The 18,958-nt window shown below is 65.5% G+C and overlaps 3 protein-coding genes across 3 annotated transcripts; all 3 read right to left on the bottom strand.

Moving 5' to 3' along the window:
- Nucleotides 1-382: 382 nt before the first annotated feature.
- VPS33B (VPS33B late endosome and lysosome associated) lies at nucleotides 383-12,500 on the bottom strand. The gene is made up of 23 exons (XM_065412041.1): nucleotides 12,405-12,500; nucleotides 10,485-10,565; nucleotides 9,899-9,960; nucleotides 9,283-9,332; nucleotides 8,792-8,859; nucleotides 8,288-8,333; nucleotides 7,766-7,860; nucleotides 7,299-7,403; nucleotides 6,721-6,817; nucleotides 6,453-6,530; nucleotides 5,756-5,829; nucleotides 5,181-5,267; nucleotides 4,889-4,979; nucleotides 4,580-4,654; nucleotides 4,065-4,129; nucleotides 3,936-3,990; nucleotides 3,797-3,843; nucleotides 3,050-3,182; nucleotides 2,599-2,672; nucleotides 1,715-1,816; nucleotides 1,225-1,300; nucleotides 1,034-1,150; nucleotides 383-462 (listed from the first exon to the last, which is right to left on the bottom strand). The coding sequence occupies exons 1-23, from the start codon at nucleotides 12,498-12,500 to the stop codon at nucleotides 383-385; spliced, it is 1,854 nt and encodes a 617-aa protein (XP_065268113.1).
- An 809-nt stretch (nucleotides 12,501-13,309) lies between these two features.
- On the bottom strand, nucleotides 13,310-15,830 carry HDDC3 (HD domain containing 3). Its single transcript, XM_065412156.1, has 4 exons — nucleotides 15,704-15,830; nucleotides 15,059-15,114; nucleotides 14,664-14,904; nucleotides 13,310-14,042 (listed from the first exon to the last, which is right to left on the bottom strand). The coding sequence occupies exons 1-4, from the start codon at nucleotides 15,813-15,815 to the stop codon at nucleotides 13,912-13,914; spliced, it is 540 nt and encodes a 179-aa protein (XP_065268228.1). The 5' UTR covers nucleotides 15,816-15,830; the 3' UTR covers nucleotides 13,310-13,911.
- Nucleotides 15,831-16,472: 642 nt separating this feature from the next.
- On the bottom strand, nucleotides 16,473-18,285 carry NGRN (neugrin, neurite outgrowth associated). The gene is made up of 3 exons (XM_065412733.1): nucleotides 18,182-18,285; nucleotides 17,418-17,528; nucleotides 16,473-17,237 (listed from the first exon to the last, which is right to left on the bottom strand). Exons 1-3 carry the CDS (start codon nucleotides 18,283-18,285, stop codon nucleotides 16,565-16,567), a joined length of 888 nt encoding a protein of 295 aa, XP_065268805.1. The 3' UTR covers nucleotides 16,473-16,564.
- Between the last annotated feature and the right edge of the window lie 673 nt (nucleotides 18,286-18,958).

Here is an 18,958-nt window from a genome sequence, read left to right as displayed (position 1 = left end):
GCCACTGACCCAATGGTAGAAGCACCAATACACCAAGCACAGGGACTTGCCTGGACAGTGGCCCCAGGGGCCTGAAGCATGGCAGAGACTCAAACACCCTGGGTTTGGATTGGAGAAACAACAGCTTCTTCCCTCTTCTAGCCGCCCCAGAGACACTCCCCCCGCACCCACTGAAGTCTCTTCATCCATTTAAACCCCAATCTGCAGCCTTCGGGAAACCCAAGGAGAGGCTCATGGCAGGATGGGCTCCATGTCTGCCCTGCTCCGGCTGCTGAGGTATAACACTCCAGTGTCACAGGTGCAGTGCCTGGGCAGGGTCCTCGCTGGAGTGTGACCCTGGCTGGCACAAGCTGCTCTGCCAGGGCCGCGGCTCACCCCTGCCTCACACCTTCGCCTCTAACATGGCGTCCATCAGCCGGGCGCTGCTTGTGATGGCTGTCGTCAGGAATATAAACTTGTATCCTGAGAAATCCAGAGGTGAAAGGAAAATGGGTGAGACCAAAGGGCAGAGAGAAGTGGGGCTGCCAGGCTGCAGCTGAACCCCTGCTAGCGCCTGGCACTGCCACCAAGCCAACAGCAGAAGCATCACTATGCCAAGTACAGGGGGAGAGGTTCAGAGTGCTGCTGTGAACAGACTGGGGGGAAGTGGGTGTTGACTCCTCCAGGCAGGGAGAAGCTGGGGGAGCCCAGAGCAGGCATCTGGCCAGGCCAAAGGCATGTGATGGGTGCCTCCCTAAAGCACCGTAAGGGAGGCCCGTACACCTCGGCACATGGACCCACGGCAGGAAGACTGGGGGGATGGTCCAAGGCTTTAACCTCCCCCTTTACTATGGGTCAGCCTGGCAATTAGCCTCTGTGGCTGCAACAGGTCCAGTTTCAGTAGCCAATGGCACAGGCAGGGCTAACTCATTGAGTCTGTGCCATGGGGTTATACTGTGGGTCTCTTTCTGAGAGGGAGGGGGGCAGTTTCTGGCTGCCAGATCCTTCCTCCCCAGCAGTGGAGGAGACAGTAACCCAGTGCCCTGGATGGTACCTTTCTCCTTCCCCAGGAATCGGAGAGCAGAGATCTCAGAAAAGGTGCAGCCTCCCAGGAAGACTGCTAGGATGACACGCTGCGCCTCCCAGGCGGGATTCTCCTCCATGACCGGCTCTGGAAGGAGCAGAGGATGAAGTGGAGCGGCTCCCCGAGGCCCCCCCCAAAGCGATCCCAGGAGCAGGTATTACCTGTGGGAGCAAACTCATTGCCGTTCAGCAGGCGCACCACCTCCTCCAGGCCCAGCCAGCCCTTGCGCTCCAGCACCTGAAGGGAGACGGGCAGGGGAGTCCGTCAAGCGCAGGGGAAGCAGAAGAGCACCATAGGCCCAAAGCAGAGCAAGAGATCAGCTGCTAGCCCAGGGCACTGGGGCGGAATAAAGAGCAGACGAGCAGGTAGGTGCCTCACCTCTCCAGGAGCAGGTTAGACATTTCTAGCCCATCCAACCCCAGCCAGGGGCCATAGTCCCAATCAGAGGCACCTGTGGCCTATGCAGCAGGGGGGGTCTGCTGGGCAGCATAGCAGGACCCACGAGGGCACCACGGAGCAGGAGGCACTTGCACAAACTTGACTGCTCCCAAGGAAGACGGAAGCCCATGTGCCAAGGGACAGGAGTTCCCTGCACCACACAGCATGGGCAGCTCTTGCCCCCCGGGGTGGGGCGCCCACAGATAGACTCACCTGTTCAATGATCTTGCAGCTCAGGGGGATGTAGGCCCCACTGAAGACATAGGCCATGTCTCGGGGCACCTTCAGGTTGTATTCACCATCAACCCGGGGGATCTGCAGAGACAGGCACATTACACCCCCCAGCAGTGAGTGAGCTATCGGTGTCCTCTGGGAGCAGAGGCTCTGGGTTTGAAGCACCCATGGATGCAACCTCTGGGGTGCACAAACACATGAGACGCTGACCTGGCTGCTCTGGGCAGGACACAGAGTCCCCAGCCAGCTAGCGAAGATCCAGTGCCAAGCAGGCACTTGCCCAAGCAGGCGAGCTTTGCACTGCTGTGAATGCAGCAAACTTGGGCCCTGGCAGCCAGCCGGAAGGTGCAAGTTCCATGGCCAGGGACACGCCTCTCTGCTGCTCTCAGAGCACCAGCCCCTAACCACACAGGCCCTTTCCAGGCTACAGATTTTCTCCCGACGCCCATGGGAAGCCAGGCCAGCTCCTGGAGTGCAGGCACAGTGTGTTCACACTGACCCACTCCGCTATACAGGGGCCTTTGCATTCTGCCAAGCTGCATCTTCCGGGGACGCGGCCCCAAACACTGCACAGGGCATCATGCTGCCTGGATGGGGGGGCCAGGTCCACGGCAGAGAGGAAAGGCCACAGCCTCCCTTAATCCTGGAAGGGAGAAAGGGACCCAGCCACCATTGCTACCCGGATCCCCAAGGGTAACTCTCTGGCTCGCCTGCTGCCCTGCACAGGGATGGCCACAGCCAGGGCCGGAAGAGGGCAGCCAAGGACATTGAGAGCCAGCGATGTTACACACCCCACCGAACCCCATCCTAGCAACAGTGCTGTGGGAGGGGCAGCCCAGCCAGCAGCTCCAGAGGGGACCTACCAAGCCCAGCTTCTTGCTTATGCCTCGGAAATTGCTCTTCCTGGCCAGAGAATTAAAAGCGTCCGTGAGTTTCCCTGGAAAACAAGGCAAAGAGGCGGTTTGGAGCCAAGGCCCTCAGGATCCCCCACTAGCTCATGTGGCCTCAGCAAATTCTCTCCGGCTGGCAAGAGCTGGCGTGAGGTGAGCCCACAGGGAGCGCTGCCCTGCAGGGTCTCCCCACTTCCCCCCCCCCCCCCCACCTTCCACTCCAGAGCACAGCCAGCTCCCTCCCTGCCCAGCCTGAGCTGGGAGAGGCTAGAGCATGACCCGGAGAGAGACACTGAGCACCCCCCGCCAGCTCTGGGAGCAGGGACCATGGGGAAGTGCCCCAAGATTCTCCCACAGCTCAGAGGCAGGCAGGGCTCGGCCCTCTGAACTGCCCCAGAGCGTTGTAGGCAGAATTGCCCCATACCTGCTGCTCGGTCGGTCACCAGCTTGCTGACTTTGCTCTCCACGGCAGTCAGGGTCTCCCCTGGGGCCTGCTCTGTCAGCAGCCCGATGCGCTTGAGGTTATGAAAGGTCAGCAGGTGCTCAGGCCCATAACTCTGGGGGGCAAGGGGAGATGAGGGTCAGGCCAGAACTCTCGCGCCCAGGGCGGGTGGGCGCAGGACAGAGCTCCAGCCTGGGGAACGGCGCAGTCTGCCAGCCCGGCGCACAATGCCCCGGGGCGTATGGACACTCGGTGTCCTGGAGAGGGAGTCGGGCCCGCTGCAGCCTGAGGAGATGGTACAGCAAGGGACAGAGTGAACACAACATGCAAACAAGCACCCCGTGAGGAGCGTGGAGCTGGTAGTCAGACCTGGGACGAACTGGCCCAGTACCCGCACTCTAACAGCCTCCCTGGCTCTTGGGCCCGGGGGCCAGGCCAGAGCCTTCCAGCAACGCAGGAGAGGAGAGCATGCAGGAGAAGGGTTACTGCACGCCCATCTGTTGGCATGTTCCAGCCCTCCCCCCACCCCCACCTCCCACACGCGCGCGCTCACCCCGGTACTCCCACCACACATGCTCCCCCCGGTACCTCCTCTACACACACACACACACGCTCCCCCCGGTTACCCCCTCCACACACTCCCCCCCCCCGTTACCGCCTCCCCTCCCACCCACCCGCACGCTCCTCCCGGTACCCCTCTCCTCCCCCACCCGCACACACCCCACTCACCTGGAGGTACTGGGTTTTCAGGGAGCGATAATCCTTAGGGATCAGCCCTGTGGGGGTTTAACACACAGGGAGAGCTGAGTGAAAAGCTCCATAACCATGTCCCCCCACAGCTGCCCCCCTTCTCCAGCGAGGAGCTCACCATTTTCCGTGACTGACAGGAGGCACATTAAGCGCAGACTCTCGCTGGGGGAGACCTGCACAGAAATTGGGGAGGATGAGCGAGTGGCCAGCCCAGCCCAGCCCGTCCCCGCCCAGGCGCAGCACTCACCTGCCGGTCGATGTGCTCTTCTATGTAGCTGGTGCTCTCGCGGATGTCGAACCCCTCCAGGAGAGCTAAGGGGGAAAGGGAACAGTCACCTGCACCCTCAGAGCGAGCCCCGGGCTGCACTGCCCAGCCGGAGCCCGCAGGAGCCCTAGGCCTGGGGATTGCCAGCCTCCTGGGCTGGTGGGAGGAGGGGCCCGGGAATCAGGATCATCCCCAGCTCTGTCCACACTGCCCAGTGACCACCCGCTCCACTCTGCCAGCTCTGGGAGGAGAGGGCAACGCCTGGTATTCCTCACTAAGTCCCTTGGGGAAAGGGAGCCCCCTGCAATGCCCTGCCCCCAGGCTGGAGCAGCAGGTTTAACCCTTCAGGGACCTGCCTGCCAGGTCCCACCAGCCCCAAAGCACAAGCCCCTGTCTCTGACAGTGGCCATCTGGAGCGCTGGTGGCCTGGGAGGGGAATGGCACACAGCCCCAGGTGTTGGAGGAGCCCAGGCTGGGCTGGCAGGAGTCTCACTCACAGTGCTCAGTCTTTAGCAGCTCCTGGAAATCCTGCTTGGTTTTCTTCTTCATGATGGACTCGCAGGCGCCAATATCTGCATGCCCCAGACAGAGGAAATCAGTGTGGGGTCTCTGCACAAGAACCCTGGGGCCACACAGCCGGGGATGGGGCTGCCAGAGGGGGGAGAGAGAGAGAGAGAGAGAGACGCCCCCACATGCCAGCAGCCTCTAGCCTGGCTGGGGCAGTCTGCACGGCTTTCCCACCCGCCCAGTGTCAGGGAGATGTCCTAAGGCACCCTCCCCTTTCCCCACTGTACACAGGTACCTACGCAGGCTCAGCAGGCGGTGCTCCTGCTTTAACCCCTTCAGCTCCTGGGAGACAAAGTTCTTCATTTGCTTGATGTCCATCCCGCGACGTCGCTGCAGGAGGAGAGAGTGTCTGAGCACTGGGCTGAAGGGAAGGGAAGAGAGGGCCCCTCCCCACCCCCAACAAGGTGAGGGAGAGCCAGGATGGGGAGCAAAGGGCCCAGTGTGGGATGGGTGCAGCCCCTGGCAGTTGGTGGGGCTGCTCCGGGGCAGGGTGCCCCTCGGGGCCATGCCCAGGGTGACCCTGTCACTCACGTCGTACTGCGTCTGCAGGTTCCGTGCTTTCTGACTCAGGAAGCCGAAGACGTTGGAGAAGTGTTCGTTCCGGATCTCGCTGAACACCTGTGCCAGAACAGCCCCAAAGGGATCAGCCAGCTGGCCAGGGCCTGGCATGGGATTCCCAAGAGAGCACCCCCATGCCAGGCACGGACACGCCAGTAGCCAAGCATTCATTTAGCAAGCTCCCTACAGCCCAGCAGATTGACAGAGGGCACCGTGGCTAAGGGGGGCCGCGCTGCACCCACAGCCAGGAGGAGCAGTCAGAAAACCTCCAGTGACCGGGCCTCCGAAGGCCACAAGCTGCGAGTTGGGGCTCCGCGTGGTCAGCCCCCACAGGGCGGATGCCAGGATGCTGGGGACTGCGGTTCTACAGGGCAAAGGAGCTGGTACCAAAGCCACATTTCTACAATCTCTAGACTGGGCTCTGCCTCCCCACCATACCACAATCAATCCAACTACCCCCAGCGCTACACTGCCCACCCGGCTGGCACTCGCCAGGTTAGCAGGGCCCTGGTGGGCGGGGCGCAAGCGGGCATGTCAGCCGGGCTCACCTTGTCCTGGGCATTGAGCAGCACTTTGAAGCTCCTGTCAGAGGAGGTGACGTCTGGCCCGAAATCCACACTCCCTGCCGAGAGCAGGGGGACAGTTACAATGCCCAGGCCACTGCCCCACGCTCTGCGGCTGTTCCATTAACCACCCACCCGGCCAGCGGGACGCAGCCTGGGCTAGCAGCCACACTCAGCAGCCCCAGAGCTGGGGGCCATCTGCGCTCCGAGGGGAATCCACCACAGCTACTCCCTGGGGATGGGTCCTTGGGGCCTGCGCTGTGCCCACCCCGTAATGCTGGCTTACGCCTCCCTCAGAGGCATCTGCGACAGCCCCACTGGTCTGACATGCGCCATGCGTCCTGCCGATTGGCATGGAGCATCCGGTCTGTGCCCAGAGGAGACAGAGGCAGCGAGCAAAGCTGCCAAAGGAACTGCCCCAGAGCACAACACAGCTCATGTGCCAACCCCCACGCCCCCATCAAAGGGCTTGGGAGACCATCTGCAATGGCCAACATTAGGTAGCCCCCACCACCATCCCAGCCTCCCTGGCCCCCTCCCCCACCTTGGGGAGCTGCTGAGGAAGATGGTCTGGGGCAGAGATCTGCAGGCACTTTCGTCTCTCTGCAGTCACCCCTCAATGCCACAGGCAGGGCCCCCTTGCCCAGCCCTGCTGCCATCTCTTCCAGCCACCCACACTTACCACATTTGATGCGGAACGTGTCGTCCACCAGGCCCTCATACACCACCTGGGAGCAGAGCGCCGTGACGTAATCCACATCTGCAACGAGACGCACAGGGGCACATGTTGGGCCTCCCCACCTGACCCCCACCTGCCAGTGCTGGCTGCCCCCAGCTCACTACCTCAAGCCCAAGAACAAGCCCCTCAGCAGCCCCTAGAAAGAGCCCACTACCCCTCCCCCCAGAGGCCCCCAGCAGCAGCCCGCGCCTGTGACTGCAGTAGCCCCTACCTCGGTCCATGAGGAAGACATGGCTGATCTCAGGCCTCCTGGCTTGGCTGTCACCCTCGCTCTCCTCCACCAGCTCTCGCCACACCTCATAGACCATCTGGGAGGGAGGGAGGGGAGGCAGCACATCAGTGCCCATACACGCCGGCCCCAGGCCAGGAGCACATCAGCAAGCCCCCAACACCAGAGAACAGGCCGGGACAGCCTGCCAGCAGCGAGCCCTGGGGCCAGGGGCAGGTGGTTGGGTCCCTCACAATCATGTCAGCTGACCGATTCCCCCTCACTCCTGCCTTGATAGGAGGCAGACGTTTCCCTGGCCCCCGTCTATGCGACGCTCCCTGCGGGACACATTTATAACAACCAGCAGTCCCTCCGCGGGGGGGAGCCCCCATTCCACGGGCCCCACCTGGAAACTCACAGGTGGGATTTTTGTACGCGACTCCCTGTCCCCCATATTCATACGAGTCCCCACATCCCTGAAGGGATTCAAATGAAAGGGCTCCCACCTCCAGCAAACAGCCCTGACCCCGGAGCAGGGGGACCCCACCAGGCCACGCCCCCCAGCCGTGTAGCTCTCGTACCTTGGCACACCTGCCAATCCCATAGGTGTTCGCGAAAGGCCCAAAGAGGGAGTTCAGCAACTGCAGAGCTCGAGCGATGGTGCTGATCCAGCGCTGATCCCCTTCCTGCAGGGCCCACGAGAGCAGCAGTCAGCAAACACTGACCCCCCAGGACTCCCCAGCCAGGGCAGGCTGGCCCCCAGGAGCCCCCCAGCATCTAAGCAGGGACATGGACTTTGGCCAGGGTGCACTCCCAAGGCTCTCAGCTCCCCAAGGTGCTGACGGGGGCATGGGAATCTGTTCAGCCCAGTGGACACCTACCCACCTCTCCCAAACCAGCACAGCACTGGTAGTCTGCACAGGCCAGCCCACCAGGTGAGGGGGTGTGTGTCTGTGTGTGTAAAGCCCTGCCTTCCCCCCGCCCCGCTCTCCCGATGGCTTTGCTGTGATGCTGCAGGGGTGATTTCCCAGGGAACTATGCCACTGACCAGGAAGTAATCCCGGAAGAACTCCGGCAGCTCCATGCTGAGGAGATCGTCATCCAGGGGGAGCAGGTAGAAGGCCCACTCGTCACAGGTCACATCTGAGGTGGGGACAGAAGACAGCAGAGGCAATGTAGTCCCAGGACCCGCTGTAGCGATGGCCCGAGGGCTCTAACACGCAGGCCCTGCACGAGCTGGACTTTCAGGGGGGGCCTATTTGCTGTGGTGCTGGAGCAGGATTGCCCATCATTCTCCCTGTACGACAGGTCCCGGAGGGGGCCCAGCCTCTCCCCCATTGATGGTGGGGTCTGTGTACCCCTCCCCTGTGTCTCCATCGGGGGATGTTCCGGAGCACTGTAATTTGCGTTCCCGTCCCCACGCCAGGACAGCACATGGATGCCTACTCTGTAGGGGACAAGCCCCGGTATTCTGCTGTCTGAGCTTCCCCACCAAGCTGGATCTAGGCAATGACCTGAACGACGGCCCTTGCGGTCCCACAGTGCCTGTCACATCACCTTCCCCACTCACCACCATAGATTCCCTCTTCCTCCAGCACCAGCTCACAGCTGTAAAACTGCAAGAGAGGAAGAGGCTGGTTAGTGCCCAGGCAGCTCCCGCACCGTGGCCAATGGGGTGTGACCAAGGGTTCCATGGCAGTGCCTCGGGCTGGCCCTCTTCGCTGCGCCTTGCCAGACATGGCAACATTTGGGTTTGGTGTCAAACTTCTGGACAGGAAACTGGGAACTGGTTATTCTGACTCTGTGGGGAAGGGAAGCCTGGGTGTGCAGGAGAGTGGGGACGGGAGGGGACTGGATGTGTGGCAGGCATGAAGGAGGAAGGGAAGGTTGCGTGTGAGAGATGCTGAGGTGTGAAGGAGGAGGGGAGGGGGTTGGACACAGGCCAGGTGTGAAGGGGTGGGGGGAAGGCTGGGTGGGCAGGAGAGCAGGATGGGGTAGATGGGGAGGGGGTCGGACACAGGCCAGGTGTGAAGGGGTGGGGGGAAGGCTGGGTGGGCAGGGCAGCCACACTGACCTTCTGGGGGCTGAAGATAATCTTGTATTTCCGGCTCCTCCCCATCGCCTTGTCAGCATTGACAATATCTGCAGACACAAGACTCTGGTTAACTAGAGCCACTAAAGACCCTACGGTTAAACCAGTGCAAGGTCTCTCGTGTAGACAAACCTGAGGCCCTGTGATCTCACAGGGCATGTGACACACCAGCCGGACAAGACAGCAGACTTCAGGGTGTGCACTCAGCCTCTGGCCCTGAGCTCCAAGTCGCCCTATGCCCGGATGCTAGCACTCGCCTCTTGGGATTGCCCAGCACCAACTTCACCCCTACCCAAGGATTACCCAGAGCCTGACAATCCAGGACAGTAACTGCCCCCCTCACACACTCGCCAATATCCCCGGCACCAGACAGTGGAGTCTGCTAGCCAGCCCTACCCAGAAGCCACCCCATACTACGGGCCCTACATAAGTAACCACTGATATCTGCATGGCAAGCAACAGCTCTCACTCACCAGCAACGTACTTCATGTTCTTGATCCGTGGCCGGACTAAGAAGCACAACCTGGAGTGAGGCAGACAGAGACTCACCAACTGGGAGGTGGGGAGGGACACAAGACTGGCACCAGAAATAGGACCCGACACTCCTGGAGCCCTCCCCTCCTCCCGCCCACGAATGCCATGCTGGGGCCCTCCCTGGTAAGCCAGAGAGGCAGCGAAAGCAGGCCCAGGGAGGCATGCAGCTTCCTGAGCTGAAGGTAGGAGATGGGAACGCAGCCCCCAGACTAGCTGCCTGAGCTCCGCTTGTCACATCACCAAACCGCCAAGTATATCCCTGCTCCCAAGTCCCACAGCAGCCTCTCAGCTCTCACTCCCCTGCAGTGCTGGCAGCCAGCACCAGGCCCACACCCTTCAGCTTACTCAGAGCCATGGCCCAGGCTGAAAGGGCACAGAGAAGAGGCTCCTGGGAGAGGGCGTGCACCTGACACGGCACTGCGGAGAGGCAGACCCCTGGGCACAGGGCAGTGCAGTGTGTCTGGTCAAGCCTGTGGAGGTGCAGAGTACAGCTGCAGCTAGGCAGGCTCCAGGTATGACCCACACAGAGCCATGGAGGTCAGGTAAGAGACTCACTGGTCACTAGTGCTAACGATGGGTTTGTTCTCCACTTTGTACAGCTTGTCCACTTCATGTTGCTAGAGAAATAGGAGGGAGGAGTGTTAACTTACAAACCCTGCACAGACTGTAGTAGCTTTTGTAGCTGATTCCAGAAGCCCCCTTCACAGGCCTCTGGCTGCTGCACAAAGCCAGATCCCCCTCCTGTGAGTCTGCGCCCCGCAGCTGCCTGCTCGACAGGGCAGCGACCTGGTGATGCAGTGTGTGAAGTGATCACCACACATAGCACTGTAGACATGGAACAAGAGGTTTCCACTATGGGCTAATACAGGAAACTCCCTACACACAGCTCTGTCAACCTCTCTCAGGCCTGACCTGCAGCCCCCAGAACTGCCATCGATCTAGTCCTGGGCCTCCCTGTGCAGAGAAATACAGTTCTGCGAACAGGGCCAGCCACATGGACGAATGTGGATGAGGTTGAACTCACTGTATTTGCAAAACCACTTGAGCAGCTGCCTGTGGCCCGCAGCCAGCCACCCTGCCCAGTGCCCTAAAGCAAGGCCTTGGTTTAGTACTGCCCTGGCCAGAGTGCACCTGCGGGTACCTTCAGAATGGAGACGTTGGCGATTCGGTCCAGGGGGCTCATCAGATCTGCCTCAATGAACAGGTCCTTCTTCCCGGGGAGCTGGGGAGGAACAAACAGAGCATAGGTTTCAGAGTAGCAGCCGTGTTAGTCTGTATCCGCAAAAAGAACAGGAGTACTTGTGGCACCTTAGAGACTAACAAATTTATTAGAGCATAAGCTTTCGTGGGCTACAACCCACTTCTTCGGATGCATAGGTGCCAGGGGCACAGCTCCCGGCCGCGAAAAGCCCAGCCCCAGCCATTAGCCGAGCCTTGGTACAGGCTGTCCCAGAGGCATCTCTCCCCAGCTGGCTGTAACTCCCCTGCCCACCGGCTCCGCGCTCCCCGCCGCAGCACACAAGCGCAGCTACCCGGGCAGGAGCGGCGAGTGCCCAGGAATCTCACGCTAGCAAAGGTCGCTGAGTAACACCAGCTACCGGGCGCATCCAGCCGCCTGCCCACGGAACGTGCCTCGGGCTCAATGCCCTGCAGGTGTTCCGGGGCCCGGACCTGAGACCCCATCCACGGGCCGGCGGCTCCTCCGCCCGCCGGGACAGCGTGTCTGGGCAGGAAGCGGCACCTCCTCTGGGACCGAATCGGGGTGGCGGTGACGGGCGCGGAGCGGAGCAGGCCCGGCGCGGCAGTGACGGGCACGGAACGGGCCCCGGGGCGGCAGGGACGGGTGCGGAGCGGAGCGGGCCCCAGGGACGAGCGCGGAGCGGGCCCCGGGATGACGGGCGCGGAGCGGAGCAGGCCCGGCGGAGACGGGCGCGGAGCGGGCCCCGGGTGACGGGCGTGGAGTGGGCCCCGGGTGACGGGCGCGGAGTGGGCCCCGGGTGACGGGCGCGGAGCGGAGCGGGCCCGGGGCGGCGGGGACGGGCGCGGAGTGGGCCCCGGGTGACGGGCGCGGAGCGGAGCGGGCCCGGGGCGGCGGGGACGGGCGCAGAGCGGAGCGGGCCCCAGGGCGGCACGGACAGGTGCGGAGCGGAGCGGGCCCCGGGGACGAGCGCGGAGTGGGCCCCGGGATGACGGGCGCGGAGCGGAGCGGGCCCGGGGCGGCGGGGACGGGCGCGGAGCGGGCCCCGGGTGACGGGCGCGGAGCGGGCCCGGGGCGGCGGGGATGGGCGCGGAGTGGGCCCCGGGTGACGGGCGCGGAGCGGAGCGGGCCCGGGGCGGCGGGGATGGGCGCGGAGTGGGCCCCGGGTGACGGGCGCGGAGCGGAGCGGGCCCGGGGCGGCGGGGACGGGCGCGGAGTGGGCCCCGGGTGACGGGCGCGGAGCGGAGCGGGCCCGGGGCGGCGGGGATGGGCGCGGAGTGGGCCCCGGGTGACGGGCGCGGAGCGGAGCGGGCCCGGGGCGGCGGGGACGGGCGCGGAGTGGGCCCCGGGTGACGGGCGCGGAGCGGGCCCGGGGCGGCGGGGACGGGCGCGGAGTGGGCCCCGGGTGACGGGCGCGGAGCGGGCCCGGGGCGGCGGGGATGGGCGCGGAGTGGGCCCCGGGTGACGGGCGCGGAGCGGAGCGGGCCCGGGGCGGCGGGGATGGGCGCGGAGTGGGCCCCGGGTGACGGGCGCGGAGCGGAGCGGGCCCGGGGCGGCGGGGACGGGCGCGGAGTGGGCCCCGGGTGACGGGCGCGGAGCGGGCCCGGGGCGGCGGGGACGGGCGCGGAGTGGGCCCCGGGTGACGGGCGCGGAGCGGGCCCGGGGCGGCGGGGATGGGCGCGGAGTGGGCCCCGGGTGACGGGCGCGGAGCGGGCCCGGGGCGGCGGGGACGGGCGCGGAGTGGGCCCCGGGTGACGGGCGCGGAGCGGGCCCGGGGCGGCGGGGATGGGCGCGGAGTGGGCCCCGGGTGACGGGCGCGGAGCGGGCCCGGGGCGGCGGGGACGGGCCCCGGCCGGCGCTCACCTGCTCCAGCAGGTAGATGAGCTGGTCTCGCGCCAGCCGCTTGAGCACGGTGAAGTCCGGCCCGTCGGGCGCGTCGCGGCGGCCGGCGAAGGCCATGCTGGGCCCGGCCCCTGCGGCGAGAGGGACCGGGCCGGCCGCCGCCACCCCCGGGGTCGCGCTGCGGGCGGCACCAGCCAGGAACGGACCCGGCACCGCGCCTCGCTCCCGGAGCCGTGCGCCCACTTCCGCTTCCGGCGGAACTGCCGGTGCCGGGAGCCATGGAGACCGGGCCCACCCCCCCCTACAGCAGGGGCAAGTGCTGTCCCCCCGGAGGAGCGGCCGGGACCTGAGTGCGCCAGCCCTGGGGGGGCGGGGCAGAGGGCGCGGCGAGGGGCTCTCCAGGGAGGAGGGGGGGGCCCAGAAGGCGCGGGGAGGGGCTCTCCAGGGAGGAGGGGGGGGCCCAGAAGGCGCGGGGAGGGGCTCTCCATGGGGAGGGGCGATGGGGCTCTCCAGGGAGGAGGGGGGCCCAGAAGGCACGGGGAGGGGCTCTCCAGGGAGGGGGGCCCAGAAGGCACGGCAAGGGGCTCTCCGGGGGGAGGGGCGATGGGGCTCTCCAGGGAGGGGGGGGGGCCCAGAAGGCACGGCAAGGGGCTCTCCGGGGGGAGGGGCGATGGGGCTCTCCGGGGAGGGGCGGGGCCCAGAAGGCGCGGGGAGGGGCTGTGCACATCCACACCCAGGCCCCCCCCGGCCTCCGCCGCCCTCCCAGGTGGCTCCACCCCGCACTGCTGCCAAGTGAAGCCTGCTGCAGTCCAGCGGCTCCGCCCATGGGCTTGGCAGCTCTGGTTCCCCCCAGCCCCTCAGAGCCCCCAGGGCAGGAGGCCTACGCTCTGCCCAGACCTCAGGGGCGAGGGACGCAGACACCAGGCTCATGGCACTCAGAGCTTTTATTTAGAGACAGTCACTGGGTTCGGTCCCCAAGCTGGACAGGCTGCACTCAGAGCCCAGACCCTGACCCCCAGTTAGGGTGTGACCTCCCCAGAGCCTTAGGGCCCCCACCCCACCTGTACTAGGGACAGGAAACAAGCTGAGGGGAAGGGTCTGTCTACGCCCACTTCTCCTCCTCAGCTGAGCCACAGGGCGAGGTTTATGGGAGTCTTTAGGAGGAGCATATGCCCTGCTCCCTCTGGAGAGGGAAGTTCAGTGCTGGAGGCCAGAGGAGGAGGAGAGAAGCAGTGGAAATGAGAGCTGCCTCCCCCGCCCCCCAGGAGAGTGTGGGTATTCTGTAGCAGGTGACTGCTTGGGCTTTAATCCCCTGTCCCATTCTGTGCTGCCCTTTATCTGGCCCCTGTCTCTGTACCCTCCCTTGCCCAGGGGGCAGGAGTGCCCGAATAGGTGGGTTAGTAAGAGGCGTCCATGCAGCTATCACTGGCTCGCTGGTCTGATCCAGGCAGGGGCTGAGGGAGCTGGCCTGTGGAAGGCTTGCTGCGGGAGTCAGTAGTTAACATCACATGGCAGGCATCCCGCACAGTCACTCCGGCAGCCCTCGCTCCCTGAACAGCTGCTGCAACTTCTCTTCCAGCGCAGGGCTTGTCTCACGCAGACCCTTCACCACCTGTGAGGCCCACAGGAAGTACTCCTGGACCCGCTGCTCAGACCAGCCTAGGGCAGAGAGCACCATGTGTCAGAGACATACCGATACAAGTAGGCAGCACACACAGAGACAGGCTGTGACCCCAAGAGGCACATGCCAACTCGCAGCATAGGCTGCAAGAGCTAGGGCCCATAGGGGGTGGTACCAGGCAAAGGAAAGGAAAGAGTCCCATTTACTTTGATGGACGCATTCTTACAATGAGGGCAAAGCGCCTGCCCCTCTGCTCAGCTTCGGTAGGCACAACCTCCTGAGGCAGATGGAAGCCGGTCAAAGACAGGGTACCTGACAGAGAGCTCTGCTCTCAGTGTAAGCGTGGACTCAGCACAGAGCTGTTCTCCACACGCTCAGTAGGCAGAGACGCTGGAACTGTCCCTGGGCACGTGCAGACACCAGGCCGGGTGCCAGGACTTTCAGCTCCCGAGAATGCCCTGCCTCTCCTACTGCAGCTGGAGGAGGCTCCACATTTGCTTTCTGTAGCAATAGGGCACATTGCCTCTTTCCAGAGCTCCCAACACGGGGGCAGACACCAAATGCATAAGTGGTCGTGATGCTATGCAGCAGAGGGTAGCTCCAGCACTTCCCGTGCCCACGGCTAGCCCATCAGCGGCAGGGAGCCCCCGCATGCCCACCTGCTGGCGTGCAGCGGTTCAGGTCCCGCAGGTTGTACAGCTTGTCTGCCAGCTTGACCAGCTTGGCTCCCCGGCTGCTGTGGGGCGCACGCTCTATCTGCAGGCGCTTCCGCTCCATCTTGGGCAACATCTTGTCATCTGTCACCTCCTCCACAATCCGCCTCACCTCCCCCCCAAACTGCTCCTCGATCTCTGAGAAGGTGGTGTCTGTGTCCTCCACTGTGTCGTGGAGCAGAGCAGCCTGCGGGAGAGGGGACAGGCTGAGCGGCAGTCGGGGGTCCATGAAAACGAGGGGCAGGCTGGCTCTCTAGGCTGGAGCCCAGCAGGAGTCCCCGGGGTGGGGGCTCACAGGCTTGTTACAGCCCCTCTCCTCCTGCCTGGAGCGTGGGATTTACCTGCAGCACCGCAATGTCCGTCACTCCAGCCTCCCGAGACAGGATCCTGGCCACACCTAGACACACACACGGGGGTCACACAGGCAGCCAGGCCCTGGAGAGGCAGGGGGGGGGGGCACCCGGTGCTGCCTGCGGCCCAGCCGAGAGGGGCTGGAGCAGGCCCGGCTGCCGCACACCCCACGTGGATAGCACCGCTCCGGGCCCCGGGCATCTCCCTGGGGCGGCTCCTCTGCAGGGCGGGACCCTCGCTGCCGCTTGACCGGCTGGGATCTAAGCCCCCGCCCCGGCACACCGCCCCCCATCGGATCGCTCCCTGAACACCCCCCCATCGGATCGCCCCCCGGTACATCCCCCCATCGGCTCACCCCCCCCCGATCGCCCCCCCAGGAACCCCCGCCCTCCGAATATCCCCCCATCGGCTCACCCCCCCAGGAACACACCCGCCCCATCGGCTCACCCCCCCAGGAACACACCCGCCCGGCACACACACACCGATCGCCCCCCCCCGGCACACCCCCCAAGCACACCGCCCCGGATCGGCCCCCCGAACACCCGCCCCATCGGCTCACCCCCCCCCCCCGAACACCCCCTCCCGGCACACACACACCGATCGCCCCCCCCACCACAATCGGCTCGCCCCCCCACCGATGGGGTGGTTGATGTACGGGGTCCCCTCGGGGTCCTTCCGCCGCTGCTGCTTGTGCTTCCGGGCTGCGAAGTCGGCAGCCTCCAGCAGCCGGGCCGCCTCGGAGCCCATGGCTGGGGGGGGCGGGACTCCCGGCACCGCCGGGCCGCAGAGCATGCCGGGAACGGCCTGCAACTAGCCCCGCCCCGCCCGCGGGCAGCCCCGCCCCCCGCTGCAGCGTCCCGGGCCAGGGACGGGGAACTAGCCCATGCCAATCCCTGCAGAAGCCCCAGAACTCGGCCAGGCCTCCATGGGCAAGCAGCTGCCAGGGCCACCTGGCAGGGTCAGCAGGGACCTGGAGCCTGGCCACACTGGGCCATAAAAACCTCTGGGGAGCTGTGACCTGGTGGCCTGTGTGAACAGCCCTTCCCCAGTGTGCACACCACCCTTCCCAGTGACCAGAGCAGGGCCGCTGCAGGCCAGGCTGCCAGAGGCTGCAAAGAGCCTGAAACACTTGCTCCAAAGGGTACAGGAATGTAGCGTCTGAAACCACCTGTCCCACAGCCACCACCCAACTCTGCTCCCTGAGCCCAGGAAAGCTCAGCACCCAAGGGGGTAACATGCCCGCTGCACAGCCAGCGGTGCTGCTCCTTAGGGTGGCCTTGGCGGGAGGGGACGCACATTGGGCAGGAGGGTGCCAGAGGCCTCCTCAGCAAAGGGACAGAAGCAGCACACATACAGCTGTGACCAAGTCCAGGACAGGGTCACGCGAGGCAGCAGGGACTTTGTACTATTTTATTTTTCCCTGGGTGGAAAGGACAGCAACATGAGCCAACCCCACGCCCTGGGCAGGCCGACAGTAAGAGAAGCCAACCCACACCCTACCCACTCTTTTCACCACCAGACTGGGGAAAGGGCTGCATGTTGTTCTCCCCCTCCCCATGGGCTAGTCTAGCTGGGATCCTATACAAGAAATTCCCATTGCTGTCAAAATATTCCTGTCCTCTCTGCATCACTTTGGTGCCGGTGCCCCGGCCTTCTGCGGCCAGCTCCTCCAGCTCTTCCTCACTCAGGACCTCGCCATCCCACTCTTCAGCGTCTCCTCCTGCCGAAGAGTTTCTCACGAGGGCGGCTTCCATCCCAGCCACAGGCTTGGTTCCATCCTCCTGAAGAGGCTCCAGTTGGGCCTTCCTTCTGTTTTGCCTCTCCCCAGCTCTCCAAAGCTGCCGATTTCTCTGGGGTTTTGAGCTGCTGGACTGGCCCCCAGGCGCGATAAGGGCTCCAGACTGGGGCATGTCCTTGGGCCTGGCAGGTAGCAGCTGCCGAGCTGCTTCTCCTGCAGACACAGCCACCAGCTCAGCTCTCCGGTCTGGGCCAGGCTGCTGCTCCCGGCTCCCCTGTTTACCCAACACCTTGGCATCCTGCTTCATCCTTCGCTCCAGCGGGGGAGAGAACTTGCTCCTCAGCACCCTCTGGATGACATCCGTGCTGACACAGAAACCTTGGGCCAGACGGGCCACGGGCCATTCCTCGGGGAAGGCCTGCCTGAGGTACCTGCCAGGAGAGGCAGAGTCACTGCCAGCCCAGAGCCTGGCAAGCACAGCGGTGCCTTAGTCCCAGCCACAGGGGGACACCTGCTGCTCCAGCAGCCCGCACCGGGGGCACTGGCCAGAACCTGCCCTGCCCACGCTCCAGGGCTGGGCTGCCAGCGGCACCACCTCCCGCCCTGCTCACCGGATCTGCTCCATGGCCTGCCAGCTCAGGCTGCGCTGGGGGGGCCCCGCGGGCTCCAGCTCCCTCCTCAGCCTCCGCAGCCTCACCGCCTTCCTCTGCTGCTGCAGTGCCCTGGGGAGGGAGGGAGGGAGGAAGAAGGAAGTGAGGGGCTGAGTGCACTCAGGGCCCCCATCCTGCCTGGCCCCCAGCCCGGCCCCTCTGCCCCCCCCATCCTGCCCCAGCCCGGCCCCTCTGCCCCCCCCCCATCCTGCCCCAGCCCGGCCCCTCTGCCCCCCCCCATCCTGCCTAGGGCCCCCGCCCCCAACCCGGCCCCTCTGCCCCCCCCATCCTGGCCCCTCTGCCCCCCCCATCCTGCCCGGCCACCCCCACCCCCAACCCGGCCCCTCTGCCCCCCCCCATCCTGCCCCAGCCCGGCCCCTCTGCCCCCCCCATCCTGCCTGGGCCCCTGCCCCCAGCCCGGCCCCTCTGCCCCCCCCCCATCCTGCCCCAGCCCGGCCCCTCTGCCCCCCCCATCCTGCCTAGGGCCCCCGCCCCCAACCCGGCCACTCTGCCCCCCCCCATCCTGGCCACTCTGCCCCCCCCCATCCTGCCCGGCCACCCCCACCCCCAGCCCGGCCACTCTACCCCCCCTATCCTGCCCGGACCCGGCCCCTCTGCGCCCCCCCCCCCATCCTGCCCGGGCCCCCCCGCTCCCAGCCCGGCCCCTCTGCCCCCCCCCCATCCTGCCCCGGTCCCCCGCCTTGGCCCAGCCGCCCTCCCGTCACCTCTCCGCCTCCTGCAGCGCCGGGTCCGCCGGCCCCGCCCCCCGGGCCAGCAGGCGGCTCAGCCCCGCAGCCCGCAGCGCCCGAGGCAGCAGCGGCCGCGCCATGGCCGTCGCAGACACCGCGTGAGACTGGGGGCGGGGCGGGCCTGAGAACGAGGCTCGGGGGCGGGACTGAATCGGCGGGGCGGGGTCTGGGGAGCTAGGGCCGCCCCTGAGGCTGAGAACGAGAGACCCGGAGGCAGGGCGCTGGGGAGATCTGGGGGTGCTGGGGCAGGGCATTGCAGGGGGGATGTGGGGCGCTGCAGGGGAGATCTGGGGGTGCTGTGGGAGATCTGGGGGTGCTGGGGCATTGCAGGGGAGATGTGGGGCGCTGCAGGGGAGATCTGGGGGTGCTGTGGGAGATCTGGGGGTGCTGGGGCATTGCAGGGGAGATGTGGGGCGCTGCAGGGGAGATCTGGGGGTGCTGGGGGAGATCTGGGGGTGCTGGGGCGGGGCATTGCAGGGGAGATGTGGGGCGCTGCAGGGGAGATCTGGGGGTGCTGGGGAAGATCTGGGGGTGCTGGGGCAGGGCATTGCAGGGGAGATGTGGGGCGCTATGGGAGATCTGGGGGTGCTAGGGGAGAGTGGGGGCGCTGCAGGGGAGATGGGGTGCTAGGGCCGGGCGCTGCAGGGGAGATGTGGGGCCCTATGGGAGATCTGGGGGTGCTAGGGGGAGATGGGGCAGGGCACTGCAGGGGAGATGTGGGTACGGTGACCAGATGTCCCGATTTTATAGGGA

Source organism: Emys orbicularis, chromosome 10 (assembly GCF_028017835.1).
Source record: "Emys orbicularis isolate rEmyOrb1 chromosome 10, rEmyOrb1.hap1, whole genome shotgun sequence".
Classification (NCBI taxonomy): domain Eukaryota; kingdom Metazoa; phylum Chordata; order Testudines; family Emydidae; genus Emys; species Emys orbicularis.
This window is presented reverse-complemented; position numbering and strand designations above follow the sequence as displayed.

Coding starts and splice junctions, on each gene's coding strand:
- VPS33B (XM_065412041.1), bottom strand. CDS start 12,500: ATGGCCTTCGCCGGCCGCCGCGACGCGCCCGACGGGCCGGACTTCACC. Junction 8,860..9,282: donor GAACATGAAGTACGTTGCTG/GTGAGTGAGAGC, acceptor TTGTGTCTGCAG/ATATTGTCAATGCTGACAAG. Junction 4,980..5,180: donor ACCTGCAGACGCAGTACGAC/GTGAGTGACAGG, acceptor CTCCTCCTGCAG/CGACGTCGCGGGATGGACAT.
- HDDC3 (XM_065412156.1), bottom strand. CDS start 15,815: ATGGGCTCCGAGGCGGCCCGGCTGCTGGAGGCTGCCGACTTCGCAGCC. Junction 14,905..15,058: donor CGGACATTGCGGTGCTGCAG/GTAAATCCCACG, acceptor CCTCTCCCGCAG/GCTGCTCTGCTCCACGACAC. Junction 14,043..14,663: donor GAACCGCTGCACGCCAGCAG/GTGGGCATGCGG, acceptor TCTCTGCCCTAG/GCTGGTCTGAGCAGCGGGTC.
- NGRN (XM_065412733.1), bottom strand. CDS start 18,285: ATGGCGCGGCCGCTGCTGCCTCGGGCGCTGCGGGCTGCGGGGCTGAGC. Junction 17,529..18,181: donor GCGCTGCAGGAGGCGGAGAG/GTGACGGGAGGG, acceptor CTCCCTCCCCAG/GGCACTGCAGCAGCAGAGGA. Junction 17,238..17,417: donor CAGGCCATGGAGCAGATCCG/GTGAGCAGGGCG, acceptor CTCTCCTGGCAG/GTACCTCAGGCAGGCCTTCC.